This window comes from Stegastes partitus, unplaced genomic scaffold, assembly GCF_000690725.1.
Source record: "Stegastes partitus isolate 25-593 unplaced genomic scaffold, Stegastes_partitus-1.0.2 Scaffold21, whole genome shotgun sequence".
Taxonomy (NCBI): Eukaryota; Metazoa; Chordata; class Actinopteri; family Pomacentridae; genus Stegastes; species Stegastes partitus.
This window is the reverse complement of record NW_007577752.1, coordinates 279,299-298,178: the sequence shown is the minus strand read 5'-3', so window position 1 is coordinate 298,178 and position 18,880 is coordinate 279,299. Positions and strand designations below refer to the sequence as shown.

The following is an 18,880-nucleotide window of genomic DNA, read 5'->3' as shown; positions in this document are numbered from 1 at the left end:
AACTGCTTTAGCTCGCTGTATTTTTAGTGTAATGTGTAAAGGACTTATGATGAGATGCTGATGGGGTTCCAGTCTGATTTTGAAATGCAACAAAATTGTGCTTCTTGACAGTACTCTCTACACACACAAACACACTTGCACCTCGGCTGCACCAATGCTGACCCTCAGCTCGTCCTCTTCACATGAGAAGAAAAGAAAACTCAAGCTGAGGCTCTGCCCTCATTTGATCCCTAAATCATTTCCGTCTTATTCAGTCGTTTCCATCTCAGCTGTCAGTTTACAGTAAACAGGCTGGTCTGAGAGAAGGGCAGCTCTGCTTTACAGGATTAGCACAGCTCTCCAGTCGTCTGTGGATCTGCAAGTGTAACCACAGAGATGAGGGGACTCTTTAAGAAGCTAAGTTTACAAGCAGGAAGAAAGGAATTCTTTTCACACTGACATGTGTTTTTTTATGTAGCAGAGCTTTATTTGGATTAAAAATCATAGAAGCCCATCAGTGCATAGATGTGGTTTCTCTATTCTGACAATGGGAGAGATAACAGAAAAATCTAACAATTGATCTATGATAAAGACTCCATATTGCAATGTGAGAAAATATTAATTTGCTGTATTTTTTCAATCTTATAAGAAGTTTTATTTGTCTCATCTCATTTTATCTGAGTAAAGAGCAGTTTTACCTTCTGTCCAGTTTATCTTATTTATTGTAGTCTAGATACAAATGATCTGTTTTCCTAGAATAAGATCAAAGAGCTCTTCAGTCGCTGTAGGTACTCAATGTCTTTGTTAAAAATATGAAATAACAGAAGTTTGAGTTTTCAGTGGTAGTCTGTAGCTGTCCTATTTAAATATGACCAAGTATTTTCAAGGTATATAGGTATCTGCAAGAGTTTGGATTGCAACATTGACACTGGGATAACTGGTGACAGGCCACTACAACTGCAGTTTGAAGAAGAGAAACAGGAATCTGAAGAAAAAGTGAAAGTGAAAAAAATAAAAGACAAAGCTATTCATTTTTCTGAAGCAGGTACTCTTTCATTTTTGGGCAATCGAACCATTAGAGTGGCATGTAATAGTACAGATTAGAATAGGAAGTAATATAAAAATGCATTATGATATACCAAGAGAAAACAGATTAATGGGCATGGTAACATCTGTGGGCTAATGAATGTTAAAAACAACAACAACGAAAAAACCTTATTGCAAATGAGGTGTTTCATGACTTCAAATCACTGGTCTGATGCATGTAACACTGTTTGAATATAGGTCAATTTTTTTAATGTAAATCAGCATGAATACAGCGCTGCCAAGCAGTGATTGTGTGGTGCTCTGTGCTATCAGATAGCTCCCCCTGCTGGCATGAGCACATAACTGCAGCTTTAGAAAGAAGGAAAATGTTTAACAATAAATACCTGGCTACTGTCTGCCGAGTTTGTCATGAAAGCCATTGTAGTGTGTATCCGCCTCAACATCTAACATTGTATCTATACCATGTAGTGGGATTAGAAAAATGACATATTCATTATTTATTCAGAGATCTAGTTTAATAGCTTGATTCTGTTAATTTGGAGTAATTCTGATTAAAATGTACACCATGTGAGCTCAGTAGAAATACAAAAATATTATTCATCTGAATATGTCAAACATGTTAAATCCCACTAAAATTCTGGTCTTGTTGTTGATACTGTACTTAAGTTGTGGAAATTCCTGAACAAATGTACAGCTGATCATGGTACCAAAACCATTAACACGTTTTCTACTAAAACAGCATTTCAACTCTTGCTTAAGGATGTCAAAGAATCAACAAAAGTGGAGCGATGTAGACGAGAACCATCACAAACTGAGATAATGACAGTTAAATATAAATAATGGCTCCAGCACACTAAATCCTGGGGGCTTTGGTTTTTCCACAACAGATACGTGGCGCAGAGAAACCTGCACATCAGCACGACAATCAGTGTGTTGACCTTTCCTCTGACATCTGAGCCAAGGCTGCGCTTCGTTTAAGAACACCAGAACATTGGTTCATTGGTACACATGAGTTGATAAAAGTGGTTGCCAGCAGTGCTGGCAGTCTGTCTGAAGGTGGATCTCTCTTGTGCAACTAAAAATTGATCTGAAATATTTAGATAACTGATGAAATGTTTGAGTCACTATTAAAGCAAAAAAAACAATACAGACTTTGACTTGTTCCAACACCTCAGTTGTGAAAATTTGCATCTGTTCTTTGTCTTCATGTTACAGTAAATAGCACATCTCACTGCTTTGAGTTCTTATTTGAGAAATCGTGGGCTCTAATCACTGTTTTCTGATGTTTTACAGGCCAAATGATTGCTCTGGAAAATAACTGTACATTAAACTATTTTAAAAAGTTGGTATTGGTAAGAATTTTAGGAGCAGCCCTAGTTGTTCCTTGATGTTCTGTGGTGTCATGCATTGGAATAAATTGACTATGTACATTTTAAAAGGTGCTTGACACTTCTACTTCACTATTACTCACAGGGAAACGTTGTATATTTACCTATTACTTGATTGGTTGATTGTCAGCAAATTAAACCACCAACTTCTGTTTTACCTGAGTAGAAGGTCACATGTACACTACAGGTTTAGTCGCTTTTGTGGTTCTGGCAATCAAATCCCCCAGACGTCCAACTTCTTTAAGAAAGTGCCCTCCTGCACACATTCTGACTTCTTCAAAAGCCGAGGGTTTGGTTGCATTACTGTTGACATGTCCAACAATATGGGTGACATGGACTGGATTTTTTAGGTAACTAATGAAAATGACAACAGCAGTGTTGGTGTCAGACTTTGTATAAATACTTTTTGGTATTTGTTTATTTAAGTGTCGTATTTAACTGTATTCATTATTATTAATTGATGTCTGTGTGCCTAATTGCCTCTCTGGGACAATAGAGCCATATTCTGCTGTATTCTCATGTCATAAACTGGAAGCTATGTTTCAGTACCGCAACGGCATTTTATAAACATATGGGCAGGGCAGGGGTATGTGTCTGGCATAACAAATAGCATAACTACCCTTAATAGAAACACTCAGAGGTGTTTGCACTTCATTAAAAAGCCCGATATGAAGCAGTCAACTAACATAATCGCTTCCGCGTGTGAGAGAGGAGTTTTGATTTTGCCGTATCGTGATTGGTTTTCAGAACATGATGTCTTACTTGCCTGCTTCTCATTGGCTAATCCAGCCAGAGTGACACGGGCGACGGACCAATGGGAGGCTGCCACACTGTGGTTAGGAGCGGTCCCGCTGCCTCTCTCAACATCTTCACCGCCTCCGTCCCTTTCTCTTTCTCTATCCACCAGTCTGCATTTGGCCCTGTATGAGGAGCGTGCAGCCTTGGCTTTCACGTCGCTAAAAAGCCGAAGAGGGCCTGCCACGGACCCAATTTGCAATTCAAACTTTTTTTTTTGCAATTAGAAGTAGATAAGTCCTTTAGGTCGCGCAGTGTGCGATGTTGAGGCTGATCTTTTTGGCCGCTCTCGCGGGGCTCAGTCGGGCCAGTGATGTGCTTGATTACACGGATGACGATTTCGAAAGCAAAATTGGAGACCATGAACTCGCTCTTGTGGAATTTTTTGCCCCTTGGTGAGTCTTCTAGCAATGTGTTCAGACTGTCTGGGGAATAAATTGTTTGCAAGCGTGAAAAATGCTAACGCTAGCTTTCTTGTTTCGTGTTTAACGTAAGTGACGTTCACTTGCAGAAGTTATAACACCGTGAATGCATCTTCGGGGGTTTTTAAGCACTTGTTTTGTTGTAGAAAATGCTAATTGCATCTCTGTTAGTCGCTAACATGAAGAGAGTCGGTTCTGTCAAATTGTCTGGATAATTGGCTAGGGACCAAGTGTTAGCATGTTAGCTACAGGCGGAAAAGTGTACGCTAATTATCTGCACTGTTAGCGTTTTTTTAAGGTGGACCAGCGATTTTAGGACAGCCACAGTTTGAGTTTAATACACTAAAGCGTAAATATGTTAGACACTAAGTTGGGACGTGGTTTTTAATTATTCTGAATCTTTTTCAATGGAAACTACGTACAAATGGGGCTATGAGGAAGTTAGGGGTGTGTCCTCATGCTGTTGTAATGATGTGATTGGTTAGAGAAGTTTTGGTGTCCACCTCTGATTGGTCCGGAAGAACACTGACGTGAGCCACTGTGCAAAACTTAAACGAAACAGCATCAGTATAGTGTTTGTTACAATGTTAAACACTAAATGCAACATTTTGTTCTACGTAAAGTCTAAATGTAACTTTTTAAAACTAAAACGCCAAAACAGTTACAGGGTTTAATGTTTAATGTGAATATTTCCTGAAAGTCTACTTGTCTGTGACAATAAACCAAATATCTTTGGGTTTTGGACTGGACATAATACTATTTAACTTCAAGTAAAATTACTTTTAGTCCCATGAATCCTTTTTTTTTTCTCCATACTTTACATTTTACAAACCCCCACTGAATTACATCAGAGGTATTAAATTCCAATGCAGTGAAATCGGTAGATTTCCCATAGGATCTTCACAAGCTGAAACCTGAAATGTGCTCTCCTTTTTGACTGATCCATATCCTCTTTCCTTAAGGTGTGGCCATTGTAAGCGACTAGCACCTGAGTATGAGGTAGCGGCCACGCGACTAAAAGGTGTCGTCTCACTGGTCAAGGTATTGCATAATGCAGTTCAACTTAACTTTGTCTACTTACTGTGGCTTTCTGCACTCTGACCTGTAGTGCTCTCTGTACCTCGTCAGACAGTGAATCATTTTCTTTCCCCTTAGGTTGACTGCACAGCCAACAGCAACACATGCAGCAAATATGGTGTCAGTGGATACCCGACACTAAAGATCTTTAGGGATGGAGAGGAAACTGGTCCATATGATGGTCCCAGGACCTCAGGTATTCTATTCTGTCCTTTTTTATATATTTATACCTGTTAAGCTAAACAAATTCAATGTATATCTTCATATTTCTGCTTTCTCATGGCTATTTTTATTTTTATCTCTCCACACCTTCCCTTCTATCTGCCTTCTTCCTCTGTCTTTCTCTTACTCTCTAGATGGGATCGTCAGCTTCCTGAAGAAGCAGGCTGGCCCAGCGTCTGTGGAGCTAAAGGCCGATGCAGACTTGGAGAAGTTTATTGCAGATCAAGATGCAAGTGTTGTTGGTGAGTTAATTTTCTAGTGAGTGCCTCCCCAAGCCACCAATGTCACTTTGCTATTAAATCTCTCACTAGTAACATGTTTGTTTAAATTCACTGCCTCTGGTTTGGATTTGACAGTATATCACAAGACAGCAGGTCTTGCATAATAAAAAAAAATGTTCAGATGTTTTTGTGGTATAGCTCTGTCAGTAAACATGTTGGATGCTGTCTCCTGATCTGAATGTAATTGATGTTTCCCCCACAGGGTTCTTTGCTGATGACAAGAGCACATCACAGGCAGAGTTCCTGAAGGCAGCCAGCGCCTTGAGGGACAACTACCGGTTTGCCCACACCAACTCTGAAGCTCTTCTCCAGAGTCAAGGCATTGCCGGAGAGTGAGTAGCTCATTCTGTGTTTGGCCTAGTTATCATTCTTGGTTTAACACACGTCCACTATGACAGATTTTTGAAAAAAAAATAAAAAATAAAAATTAATAAAAGTAACCTTCAAGTGCTTGATCGTACCAACACAGCTGTTGCTGCTGTCAGTGTGGCAAGACTACAGTGACAATTCTGTTTTTGGTTTACAGTGGAGTTGTCCTATTCCGTCCACCACGACTCAGCAACAAGTTTGAGGACAGCTCAGTCAAGTTCAGTGAGGAAAAATTCACCAGCAACAAAGTCAAGAGATTTATCCAAGACAACATGTGAGTATGATTGTATTCTTAAACTGCATCCTGTCATCTGTGTTCACAGATCACATGGCAAACTGTGTTTACTTTGTTGGTATTGGTGGCAGCAGGAAGATACAGTCATCTTGCATAGTAATGGTACATATTTGCTAACAGGGCCCGGTGCCAGCAGGACCTTATGTAGAAGGTGATGTGTCCAGTCAGCCATGGCTCAGTTCAGACAGTCTGGTTGATAAATCTGGGAAATAAATTTTGACACTGTGGACCTAATATTGGACTTAATAAACTGTTGTCATCACATTTGAACGCTAAGTATATAATTCACTCTCCTATTTGAACAGAAAAACATTAAATCAGATTATAAAATACAGACTTGTACACTGTAAATGATGTGTGTAACACAGTGAAAGTACAACAGGCTGATCTGGCCAACACCAGAACAAAAAAATAAATAATCTAAACTGGATTCACCAAAGTTTTTAACACAGTGGGTTGGACAGGATGCTGTAAGTGTGAATCGAACAATCATGCTATTTCCTGTTTTTTTTGTTTTTGTTTTTTTTTAATGCATCTGTCACAAGACGTTGGTTTTCACTTGAAAATGAAACAAAAGAGATTACAGTAGCCGTCTGCTTGTTTCACCTATGTATGGTTTACCCATGTTCCCACTAAGTTGTGAGAAGGTTTGCAGAAGAGCCTCACATACTCACATAATGCAAGATACCCCATTGACTTGTTAATCTTAGTATGCTTGGCAGTTTGTGTAATTTCCTAGATGTGAAATTAAATATTTGCAATTGTTACATTGTTGGGTATCTATAAAAAGATGTCTAAAAGAATGTACATTGTATGTTTAAATTCCTTTGTAAACTGATCCACTATGGTGTTCTTCAAATCAGCTTTGGAATCTGTCCCCACATGACGGACGACAACAAAGACCAGCTGAAGGGAAAAGACCTGCTGGTGGCTTATTATGATGTCGACTACGACAAAAACCCCAAGGGCTCTAACTACTGGAGGAACAGGTGGGTGTTTCTGATCTTCCTCTAGGTCTGTTCTCTCCTCAGCAACGTGCAGTGGTGGCTGTTGACTCTCTCAGCTCTATCTTGAATCTCACAGGTTCTTTGCACACAAGCCTGTGCGTCTTTCTTCTGCAGCAGTGTACCACATTCTAAGAAGGAGTATGAAATAAAAGCAACACCTGTTTTTCACATCGCCCCTTGCAGCAGTTAAACCGTTGCATCTCTTGAGATGTTACTTTGATCTTCATTTTCAGCAGCATGACTTGAACCAAATTAACCTTTTACAGGGTGATGAAGGTGGCAAAGGGCTTCCTGGATCAGGGCAAGAAGCTGAACTTTGCTGTAGCCAACAAGATGATTTTCAACCACGATGTGTCTGAGTTTGGACTCGACAGCAGCTCAGGAGAACTGCCTCTGGTGGCCATCCGCACTGCCAAGGGAGACAAATACGTCATGAATGAGGAGTTCTCGTAAGTTCAGATAAATGCTTTCACAAGAGCATTGTAAACACCCAAATTCACCACCCATAGCATACACATAATGATTCATTAACTTGTACCCACCCTTTCTCACTAACTAGCTAGTTGGCTTTAAAGAATGCTGAATTCTTTTTAACACACAGTCCTGCTATGTAACGTAGTAACACTATTCAGTACAGTTAGAAGATGCAGGTCTGACTTGTATTTGCAGTGACTTTATAATGTTGATTGAATCGTATTGACATATCGGTGCAAGAATGAGAGCCATGGTGGCAGTGTTTTGGATTTGCTGAAGTTATGTCTTGATGTTGCACTGATGTGAATCGTCTTTCCTGCGCAAAGTAACATGAGGCACCCGTTCACTCCAACACAAAGAGGCCGTAGCCAGCATAAACAGGAAAATTCCCCAAAATGATAATTGAGAATGATAATAATAAAAATACACATCCAGTTTTGGTAAGCATAATAGATTTTTTATCAAATGATCAGAAATAACAGGAAAAAGCACATATCTGTCAAAAAAAGGTAACACAGAGTCTGATTTTACTTTAATACCCCCAGTAGTCACACCCCAAAGGCCATGAGCCAGTAAAATCCTAAAAGGTTATAAAAAGATGAGTTGTGCAACAGTCACATGGTAACACACTGATCTACAAAGGAGATTATCACTAAAGTAATAGAGTTTTACTGCAGTGGCCTCCACCTCGAACCTAAACATTGAGGTTTGTTGTTTCTATATGTTTCACTCTCCACCTTTTGCTGATTACTTGAATGTCTTTTGTGTTCCACCAGTCGTGATGGAAAAGCTCTGGAGCGTTTCCTGCAGGATTACTTTGATGGCAAGCTGAAGCGCTACCTCAAATCAGAGCCCATTCCAGAGAACAACGATGGGCCTGTCAAGGTGAGATGATTCTGACTTAAACCTAGTTAAGATTTGCACCGAGTCTTGGTCTTTGTTTCCTCTCAACATGCTTTTTATATATCCCCATTTCCTCTTTTTTGTGTTGAAGTGAAGGAACTGATGAGCCAAGTTCATTTTAAATCCCAACGACATGTGCGCAAAACCAGTCAGATGTTTTACTGCTCACACCTCCTCAGTGTGTGGAGCACAGAGGGGGGTAGTTTGGAAATGTGTTTCTTATTTACTGAAAGTAGCCGGATACATGCAATAGGTCTTGTATTCGTATTTTGTCTCTTTGGAGTGAAGTGTGCTACTTGGGTCAAGTTGTGCTGTTTAATAAAATAAAAATAGAAATAGCATGTTATGTGTAAACACAGTGATGAGTGGGGGGAAAAAAACAGGACACCCTTCAAAAAGTTGTGGTGTACTATCTTCAAAAAGATGGTACACAAAGTAAACAAGCGTTGGCACTAAACAAGACCTGAATCAGTACCAGAACAGTGTAGGGGTCTGTGATTTTACTGATTCAGTTGTTTTTCACAATATTTGCTCATGTGCTGCCATTGACACGTTGAAACATTTACCATTTAGTGTTTTAGTTCCTTTAGTACTGACCAGGATCAAGACAGTTTGAGGTAGGGATGGGTGTTGACAAATCGATTTGAGTTTAACGGTTGTACTACTCTTAGTGATGCTGCTTATCGATTCGGTACACTTATCCGTATTTTATCATCCTTTTTGTTTTTTTTGTTTTTTTTGTTTTTTTGTTTTTTTTTTAGAGGGAGAAATAAATTAGGAACACAATAAAAAAAGAGAAATTCTCACGCACTGTATATATATTAACATTCTTGAGTAGCACTCTGGAAAAACAGTTTTGAACCTATAGATTAGACTTAGACTTTATTGTCTCCGTGGGGAAATTCTTTTCCACAGCACCATTCTGCTTGATTTACATTAACAGGACACACATTCTAAAAAAAACACTGTTCACAAATAAATGTGGTTTTCACCACTATTGCTATTCTATACTGTAATGCGATAATTGGAATGAATAAATGAATGAATGTATGTTTGGTTACAGCAAAAGAACGCAATCTTTTGAGCCAATCACTTCATAGACACTAATGTTGCTGTGATGGGACGATCAGAGCACTGTGGGCAGCATCATAAAAAAAAATATCCTGCATTGTGTTTTTGTCCAGCATTATGTCAGAATTAAAAACTCCTCCTTGAACAAATGTCAGTACACTGTGCTAATAAAACCTCTTTCACTCTTTAGTATAAAATCAATGCAGTATGTTTTCTTTGGCAATATTTTTACAGTTGAACTGTTGAAGAACTTCTTCTCCCACTTATGCCAACATCCAGTCAGAGAAACTGTGAAATTAAAGTAAGACAGTTTGTCTGCAGTCCTGAAATCACTAAACCCTGCTGCTCTGTGCTCTAAAGCACGCCCGCCGATAGGGGGGGACAAACGGGTCTGTTGTCCCGGGCCCAGAGTGGGGTGGGGGGCCCAGAACTGGACCCTCATTGAATTATGGATTTTTTTTTTCCCCAAAGAAGGGCTATTAATGGAAATTAACTTTTGCTAAATGTTTCTACAAACTTTCTGTTTTTACATGCAAATAATCTGTTAATCTTGGGACAACAAACATTTTCTGCATTAGGTGTAGTCAAGTTTAATCATGCTTTGGAACGTTTACTTCTCTCCTCCAACTTCATCTGTGTGTGCTTTATGACAAAGGGTAACGGCACATTCAGACGCAGCTGCAGACTATGACAGACAATGAGCTGTTTAATCGCGGGGCTCTCAGGGGCTCTTCAAATCCTGAGTCAAAGGCATTAATATAGTGTCACCAGAAATACTCCAGCAGACCAGTACGCAAATGAGCCACTCTTACATGACTTCTTACGTCTGTTTGTCTTCAGGTTGTAGTGGCTGAGAACTTTGACTCCCTCGTCAACGACGACAGCAAAGATGTGCTGATCGAGTTCTACGCTCCATGGTGTGGACACTGCAAGAACCTGGAGCCAAAATACAATGAGCTGGGAGAGAAGGTGAGGGGAGGGATGCCAACCTACTGCTATTTTAGTGTTTCCCACATTTAAGATGATGCTAACAGCAACAAAAGTTTACAAGTTGACAGAAACAGTTTGAGGTCCTCAGTTCTTCGTATGAACTTTATACTTTCATCATAAATAAAATCTAAATAATAGTTCTGTCACCCAGTAAAAGAGTGTCTCTATTTCATGCCGTTGCTCTTTAATGTTGTTGTAGTCAGTGGTTGGATTGCTTGCTTTCTGGCTTCTGTTGTCCAGCACAAGTGAAGGACCAGACTCCTGTTGTAACTAACTTTAATAGGATTTAGCGTTCTGTCTTGCAAACATCTGACAGTTTCTCTCCTCTTCTTCTAAAGCTGGCCGATGATCCCAACGTTGTTATTGCCAAGATGGATGCCACAGCCAACGATGTGCCGTCTCCATATGAAGTCAGCGGGTGAGTCATCCGTCACTCAGTGTAACATTCAAGCTTCCTTCAGACCTCGATTAGCCTTAAGGCTTTGTGCATGTAAGAAATAAGGTATTCTAAATTTAAAAGCACATTTTTATCCAAAATATATGACCTAAATTCTTCTTCAGCACACTGAAGTGTACGGTGGAGATTGGCTGATGCATTTATTCAAAAGATGTGTAACAAATCTCTCGGGATGGGGAGTGGTTCTGGTTTATGTTTTATTGATGTTGCTCATCTGTATGTTTTATATGTACTTATACTGATGACATTGGTGTTTCAGAACCAGATTAGATGTTATTTATATTGTTAATGTAAGAAGATTGTGTCTAGACAAGCAACAGCAATGTTGATGACAGCAAGTTTTGAAAAATGTATAACCAGCTGCAATTCAACAGTGGATTTCAGAGAACAGTCCTGCTCAGGATTTTAATTATGACAGGATAAGCCACAAGCTTCCTATAATGTCTGAGTCCCTTTCATTTACTTTTTAATGCAGTTCTTTGATTCATCAGACAGAACTTAATAAAGAATGTCATTTTTGTCGTGCTGGTCATTGCAAATTTAAATTAGAAATCGTTCTCTGACGCTACAATAAGGTAATTTAATGATGTGAAGTTTTTATGCATGTCCTCGATTTTTGCTTTTTTAGGTTCCCCACAATTTACTTTTCCCCTGCTGGACGCAAGATGAGCCCAAAGAAATATGAGGTGAGTATCAGCTGCAGCAAACATCAGCAAAGGGAGTACTTGTCTGTTCTCTCCGCTGATGATCTCGCTACTCTCATTGCAGGGAGGTCGCGAGGTCAGCGATTTCATCTCTTACCTGAAGAGGGAGGCTTCCAACCCCTTAGTGATGCAGGAGGAGTCCAAGAAGAAGAAGAAGAAGAAGGACGACAAGGCCGAGCTATAAAAGCTCCAAATAGGAACTCAACATCCTCCCTCCCCCCCCACCACGACAGAAGGAGGAGGATTGGGGAACAGAAAGAACTAAATTATATTCCACTCTCTTAGTGAACTACCGAATGCTCTGAAGCCGAAAAAGACGCGGCCCTCCCTTTAGGTCCTCTGCTGCTCTGGGAATACTGTGGAGGGTGAAAAGGTGGTGGCAAGGGTCTGCCCGATGTTTAAAAACAAAAACAAATTTTTAGGGAAGAGGGGACAGCTTTTGAAAAATTTAGATTTCTATTTCCCCCGGTCTGTCTACTACACCTCAGGCTGATGCACTTTGGTTCCATACCAGTCTGCAGTCATCTGTCGCTGTGGTTTTTGTTGTCGTCATCACAGGGGTTCATGGTAATGGTAATTTTTCTTCTTTTTTTTTCTCTCTCCTTTTTTTTTTTTTTTTTTTCTTTCTTTGGCTTGCTTTTTTTTTTTTTTTTTTTTTGTAACACGTCTTTGTTTTTGTACATTTGGAAGGATTGTGAAATAAAAAGGCCCACAAAACCAAAACAAACTGTATGATCTCATTACTGTGCTGAAGTGTTTTATAGCGCAGGGTAAACTGTAGGATTGTGTAACTACATTTAGTGACTGATTTACACAATGAAAGTATCTGTGTATTTAAATAAAGATAATTCTATGAAATATAAGGAAATCAACACCTGTCATCGGTTCCTGGAAGTCAGAGTAACCTTTTCAGATGTGTCTTATCCAACCAAAAGTCCAAAACCCAAACTTAAATTTTAAAGATATAAAAATGTATCATCTGTAAGCAACTCAACAAAAAATCACGTTATCAAACACGTTTATTTTTCTTTTGATGAACTAATTTGGGGTTTTCAATCTCAAATCAACCGGGTCCTTCTCAACCCACAAGTTTAACCTCAAAAACAGAAGGCTATCTCCACGGCATCGTAGAACATGTCCAAAGTGGTTTTAGAAATAAAACTAAGAATTTTATTTTTTTGAGTATCAATATTGGTGGTTGTAGAGCACTGAATTTGAACAGAATATGATTCCGTTTATAAAATAATTTAAAATAAATGGGAAAATAATAATTGCTCCTGTGATAATAGGACAGTAGAAAATAGTGCAATATAATTATTTTCTTTCAATATCAAGTTGATAATCATTGATGTACAGCCAAGACTCTTCAACATATTAAACTGCAGATTAATCACAATCCCTTTTGTCACCAAATAGGTTTTAACATACAAGCAGTTTTACTTCTAAATGAAATAAACAATATGGCAAATCAAGGCTATTAGAAAGTAATACAAGTTGCCATTTAAGTGACACAGCCTAAAATTAGAGCGTTATGTTATAATACCCAACTCAAATGAGTTGTTTGAATGAGTTGTCTGAATGTTTTGCAGAATATAAGTCAGTATAAGTCCAACAGCTTTTTGATGGAATCTGTTTAAATGTGATTCAGCAGGTAGAAGACTATGTTTCTGTGAATGACTGAACCCTCATCATATTAAACTGATGAGGTTTTAATGTTTTATGTTTGATGTGTAACTTGTTTGTGTCTTTGGCCAAAATCTGAGCTGGTTAAAAATTCAAACATTGTTTTAGGCATTAGCGCCTCCGACCAGTAGGCGGCGACTCTGCAGGAGTTCACTTCCTGGAAAACTACCACCGAAGAGAAAAATAAGCCAATCAGAGTGAGGTCAGCGAGGAGCTGTCCGGGCATGTTCAGAGCCTATACACGTGTTACTATCGAAGGTATGTACAGTGTCCTTTTTAATGTCATTAATTCTCTAACGTATTTTGTTGCTGGTTAGAAATAATGAGCTTCTTTTTTGTTTTCACATTGTGGGATGCTTTGTTTCAAAAAATGGCGTTTTGTCTCGTGTTTTAACGTGATTTACCTCAGCTAGCTTAATGTCGGTTAGTTTTTCCACTACAGAATACCAAACTTCGTTGATATATCTGGCACTTAAAGCTGGACGAAGCTGCAGACAAATCAGACATGACAGAAAACACGAGCCGCCGCTGTTACGGACAGTGTTCAAAACGGCTCCATCATAACTCAGCAAGCATGTTTCTCTAAATAACCATAAGCCTTCTCTGTCTGCCACGGCCTGTCTCAAAATACAGACGTGCAAGTCAGATGTTCCTCTTATTGGGTTGTACATACAAATCATCCATCCATCCATTATCTATACACCGCTTAATCCTCATTAGGGTCGCGGGGGGCTGGAGTCTATCCCAGCTGACTTAGGGTGAAGACAGGGGACACCCTGGACAGGTCGTACATACAAATCATTACAGGTTTAATTAACCACTTCAGCCTCGTAATTAAACGGAGCTTGGTGTCATGTGCTGTTCAGTTTTAAAGGATTTGAGGGCCGTCTCATATCTCCCATACTTTTTGATTAATGCCTTGCAAGTGATTCACAATCTGCATCACAGTCATCGTACGACAGTTTGTTGTTGTCAGTCACCAGCTCTTAATGTTCGTGGTATTTCTGCATGGACACGTGCTAAATCTAACTTGGGCTGTAAAATAATGGCATTACCTCCTTTCATAGTCAATATGTTTTACTGTTAATCAGTTTTACTATTCCGTCTTTTCACATTGCATGCACACACACACACTAAGAACTAAGGTAGTCCCATCAGTGATTAAAACACACACGCGTTTTATTTCGGAGTAAATGAATGAAATGAAATGAAATGAAAAATACTTTATTTATCCCAGAAGGGAAATTCAATCTTGTAAAAGCTCACTTTCTCTTTTTTTTTTTTTTTTTTTTAAATCAATATAACATATATTCCACACAACAACAACAATCATTCAGTCAGTCAACCGTCAGTTGAATGTAAATGATAAGTCAGTGATATGATATATGCTGAGCAAATGATCACATTTTAAAAGTTTAAATGTCGTCCACTAAATTTTTATTTATTTTTTTGTCCCACAGATGACTGCAAGGCCTGTTCTATCGTTTAATGATGGCAGAGCTGTCAAATAGGTGTAAAGCCCCCTCACAGGGGCTTCTCAGCAACTACGGGTTTTTATGTAAAAAACCCATGCTGCATTGCGCCATGGAGAATGTAAGAGTTGGGAAGAAGCGCCAACAGAAGGTGATCATTGATAACATGACGATAAAAAGAATATGCATCCACCAGGAACCACTGGATACAAATATCCTAATCAGAAAAACTAAACCGTGTGATACAGATCAGGAAAATCAAAGCACTCTGAACTCTGAATGCAAACCTGTTGACGAACTCTCGGCGCCTGTGTCTAAAGCAGCTGACCACCACAGTTTACTCACAACCCTGAGAGACTGCTGGGAAGTGGACAGTGGTTTCTCGTCCGAAGCCAGTCCTCCAGCCAGTGGTCGAAGCTCACCGTGCCTCAGCTCTTGTCTGACCACGGTGGTGGCGTTGGACTGTGAGATGGTGGGCACGGGGCCCAGGGGGCACTGCAGCGAGCTGGCCCGCTGCAGCATCCTGGACTATCACGGCAACCTTCTGTATGATAAATACATCAGACCGTGTCAGCCTGTCACAGATTTCAGGACTCGCTGGAGCGGCATCCGGAGGCATCACCTCCACAATGCCACACCCTTCGCTCAGGCCAGAGAAGAGGTAAGACCTGCTTTGCTGTAACACCTGGATCTCTGGTTTAGGTCTTCAACATCTTTGTATGCAGACAAGTACTACAAAAAAGACAGAAAATAAGAGAGCGATGAACATTTTGGAGATCGGTGAGGCCAGTGACTGCAGATCAGGGACGTGTAGCTCCAGATCCAAACGCACCTGTAGAGGAACAAACACATGACTTTGGCGAAGACACATCCATGTTGACACTTTAACATTTAAGTAAACAGAGCACTGCTTTTATTTCCATATTAGGCTACATTCCTGCACACACAATGCACAAATACCTGAAAAGAAACACACAGGTGCTGTTTAGTGTGGAAACAGTTTACATCTTTCAGCTGCTCTCTGTGTTTACATATACTGTATTTTAATACGGCTGCATTCCCAATAAAGTTGTTGTCATTTACATATTTTTCTGTCGTCAGACAACATCACAAGTGTGAAACAGTGACTGAAACGTGTCGATTAGTAGACCTAGTTGATTGATTCATTGATAGAGGCATAGTTGTTAGAGGCAGCCCTTTCAGCATGTAGGGGTTTCTGCATTTGCAGGTGACAGGTGATGGTGAGTCACTGCAGCATCCAGTCTGCCAACAGGGCATATGTTAATCTCTTGTCAATCATGTTTCTGATTTTGATGAACAGAGATGAGTAATTTGGGGTTTAATCAATGATCAGAGAGGGACTTTAAGCCCTCGACCTCCAGGGCGCCCCTCAGATGTAGCTTTTTTGACACCAGGGAGCATTGTTTGTGTGGTTGAAACACAGTCTATTGCAAAACATGTTGCTGGAAAAAGTAAAGCAGTAGTATGCAAATATATTAAGCTCTACCAAGCAGGAGTTGTTACTGAGTGAGCTTATTCAGTTATGGGGCCACATTCTGTCAAAGCAAACAGGAATGTGGAATGCTGTCAAGATGAAGTAAAGCTGCTGAGCAGGTTGAACAAGAAGTACCTGAACACAGCAGTCTGACTCCTCCTGACTAAAGGTCTTGGACATATCAGCTCTGTTTAAGATGCCTTCTGCTCCATAATATCACTGACAGAAGGATCTGAATAAGTCTGAACTGTCAGCACTAAATTATAACCCGTCTTTATTTTTGTCTGTGTGTTTTGCTTGTAGATCCTTAGGATACTTGAGGGTAAAGTTGTAGTGGGCCATTCCATCTACAATGACTTCGAGGCACTCGACGTGGTCCATCCGGGTCACATGGTCAGGGACACAGGTACAACACGTCTCCTCAGCCGATTAGCCGGTTTCTCCCGCGAACGCTGCCCCTCCCTCAAGATCTTGGCCAGTAAGCTGCTGAACAGGAGGATACAGGTGAGTGTCAGGAGCCCATTCATATGTCACAAGTGGTCAACATGTCCCACTACTAATTTACCTTAAAGCAAACCAGATTCTCCAAACAAAAAAAAAAAAACAAAATCCTGCGCTCTCCAGTACAAGTGTGTCAGTTGTAACTAACAGTCATGAGAGAAGGATTCAAGGACTTGTCAGATAGACTGGGCTAAACTGCAGGCTGTGCTAATACAGAGCAGATAGGAACAAATGAGAAATGGTATAATATTTTTGGATGTTGTCACCACTTTAAAAAAAAAAGAAAAAGTCCATGTTTATTACAGTTTTTTTTTTCAACTTAAATGTTTTTTTTCTAAAACAAGAATTTTTTTTTTTCGTTTCTCAATGATTTATAGGATTCTAACTGTTTGTTTTTTTTTGACACTTAATTTTTATTAAGCAAATTTCCAAGAGAAAGTATACATTCATCACAATATCAGAGTGTGAGTAAAAAAGATCAACACAATTGAATGTACAAAATATAACAAAATAAAACAACATGGTAACATGGGAGTGCCCTCTATTACAAATGTGTGCAGCATCGCCCTGATCTCGTGTGAAATATCTTAATCTATGGTGTCATTTCCTCTTATTTTTATATTCTACCCATTTTTCCTACTTTGACTGAAACTTCCCCTCCTGTATCCTCAATATATGTGTTAATCTATCCATGTGAAGTATTTCCTCCACTTTTCTTAACCGTTGCTCCTTTGTAGGTGGGTCAGCTTTGTGCCACTCTCTTGTTATGGCCTTCTTGCTGGCTGCTAGCAGTGTCTTTACTAGATATCTGTCTCGATGTTAGGATTCTAACTGTTTCACTGCACAGCAGACTTTTTTGTGTTCTTATCATGATTGTGCTTTTTCCGTAGAGGTGCAGGACTTTATATTGCATTTTAAAAAATTAGTCCACAGTGAGTCAAAATGAGACTGTCACAAAGAACACCCAGAAACTGCGTGGGGTTCAGAGAATTAGTAGCAGATCCATCTTAGAGACAAATCTGTAACACTAAGTAAACAGGAGGGGACATGAACTTGAACCACACATTAACCCGTCACACATTTCCCACACACAATTTAAGAACATTGGAAGATGTAGTCACCAGAAATTCACAGTTTTTACAACACAGTCCCAGTATGTCTGAGAGAAAAAAAACCCCCAAAACATTTCTTGTTATGATGTCCAGCCTAACCAGGCAGGACACCCTAATAAGAGCAGAGGTCACAGGTTGGTTTGGAAGGACAGCAGATGGTGCTGCCACAGAGTAAGAAGTTTGTAACATTGATTTGCACCTGTAACTGAAGTGTAGTCAGTATTTTGTGGTCCTCTTTGACTTCTGACTGTAGTTGGGTTTCTTGTTAACCCTGACCACAATGCCTGTGCTTATCTGGCCAGGATGGAAAACGAGGCCACTGCTCAGTGGAGGACGCTCAGGCTGCCCTCGACCTCTACAAGTTGGTGGAGGGTGAGTGGGAGCAGGAGCTGCAGAACAAGCTGAGAGATGACGACGCTCCACACGAGCCAAGCTTCGCCGCGTCAAACCACTACATGCAGGACGAGTACTGGCCGGATGATGTCACAGCTGACAGCCAATGAGAGGAGAGCATTCATGACTCATTCAGTAGGGGATTTCAAGTTCACAGAGCTGCACGTAATGTGGACGACAAACACTGACGGTATATCACGTCTGAGCAGAAATAAGTTAAAGCGTGCCTCTTTTTAAGACGAATATGTTAAAATAATCGACCTTGTCTCATACGAGATCATGTACTGTATCACTTTTAGAGAAATGGTCTTTTGTTGCTTGAAAAAAAAAAAAACACTTTCTAACTTATTAATTTTAAACATGTTAAACATGGTCAGAATTTCTAACAGCATATTTTTTGCTGTGATAGTTGCTTGTAAATGTATTACAGGCTTGGTCAAGTTTATAGAGTGTGAAGTTGGTGCTTTTACAGTTGAACAGCTTGTGGTGCAGAGTTCTCTAACAGCATCTGCTCTTACTTGAAAGATGAAATGAAACTATTAATGAGAAAAGAAACTGATTTTAGGCCACAAATGCAACTATTTTGGAAAACAGTTTAAGCACACTAGTTTAAAATGTGTTTCATGGTCTTAAAGGCAAATACATTTTTGAAAAAGCAGAGATGTGCTTAAATAGTTGCATTTTTATGTTGTAAGTGTTTACACACATGTGGCGTTGAGTGTAGCAGTTGTGTTTTCAATTGT

The 18,880-nt window shown here is 39.7% G+C and overlaps 2 protein-coding genes across 2 annotated transcripts; both read left to right on the top strand.

The window, feature by feature from the left end:
* The first annotated feature begins 3,289 nt into the window (after positions 1–3,289).
* pdia3 (protein disulfide isomerase family A, member 3) lies at positions 3,290–12,107 on the top strand. The gene is made up of 13 exons (XM_008293989.1): positions 3,290–3,604; positions 4,594–4,672; positions 4,787–4,904; positions 5,065–5,172; positions 5,414–5,543; positions 5,738–5,854; positions 6,739–6,864; positions 7,149–7,331; positions 8,133–8,241; positions 10,171–10,299; positions 10,659–10,738; positions 11,406–11,463; positions 11,546–12,107. The coding sequence occupies exons 1-13, from the start codon at positions 3,471–3,473 to the stop codon at positions 11,663–11,665; spliced, it is 1,491 nt and encodes a 496-aa protein (XP_008292211.1). The 5' UTR covers positions 3,290–3,470; the 3' UTR covers positions 11,666–12,107.
* Positions 12,108–13,360: 1,253 nt separating this feature from the next.
* Positions 13,361–18,874, top strand: isg20 (interferon stimulated exonuclease gene). Its single transcript, XM_008293976.1, has 4 exons — positions 13,361–13,422; positions 14,625–15,297; positions 16,435–16,635; positions 18,047–18,874. Exons 2-4 carry the CDS (start codon positions 14,653–14,655, stop codon positions 18,245–18,247), a joined length of 1,047 nt encoding a protein of 348 aa, XP_008292198.1. The 5' UTR covers positions 13,361–13,422; positions 14,625–14,652; the 3' UTR covers positions 18,248–18,874.
* The last annotated feature ends 6 nt before the right edge of the window (positions 18,875–18,880 follow it).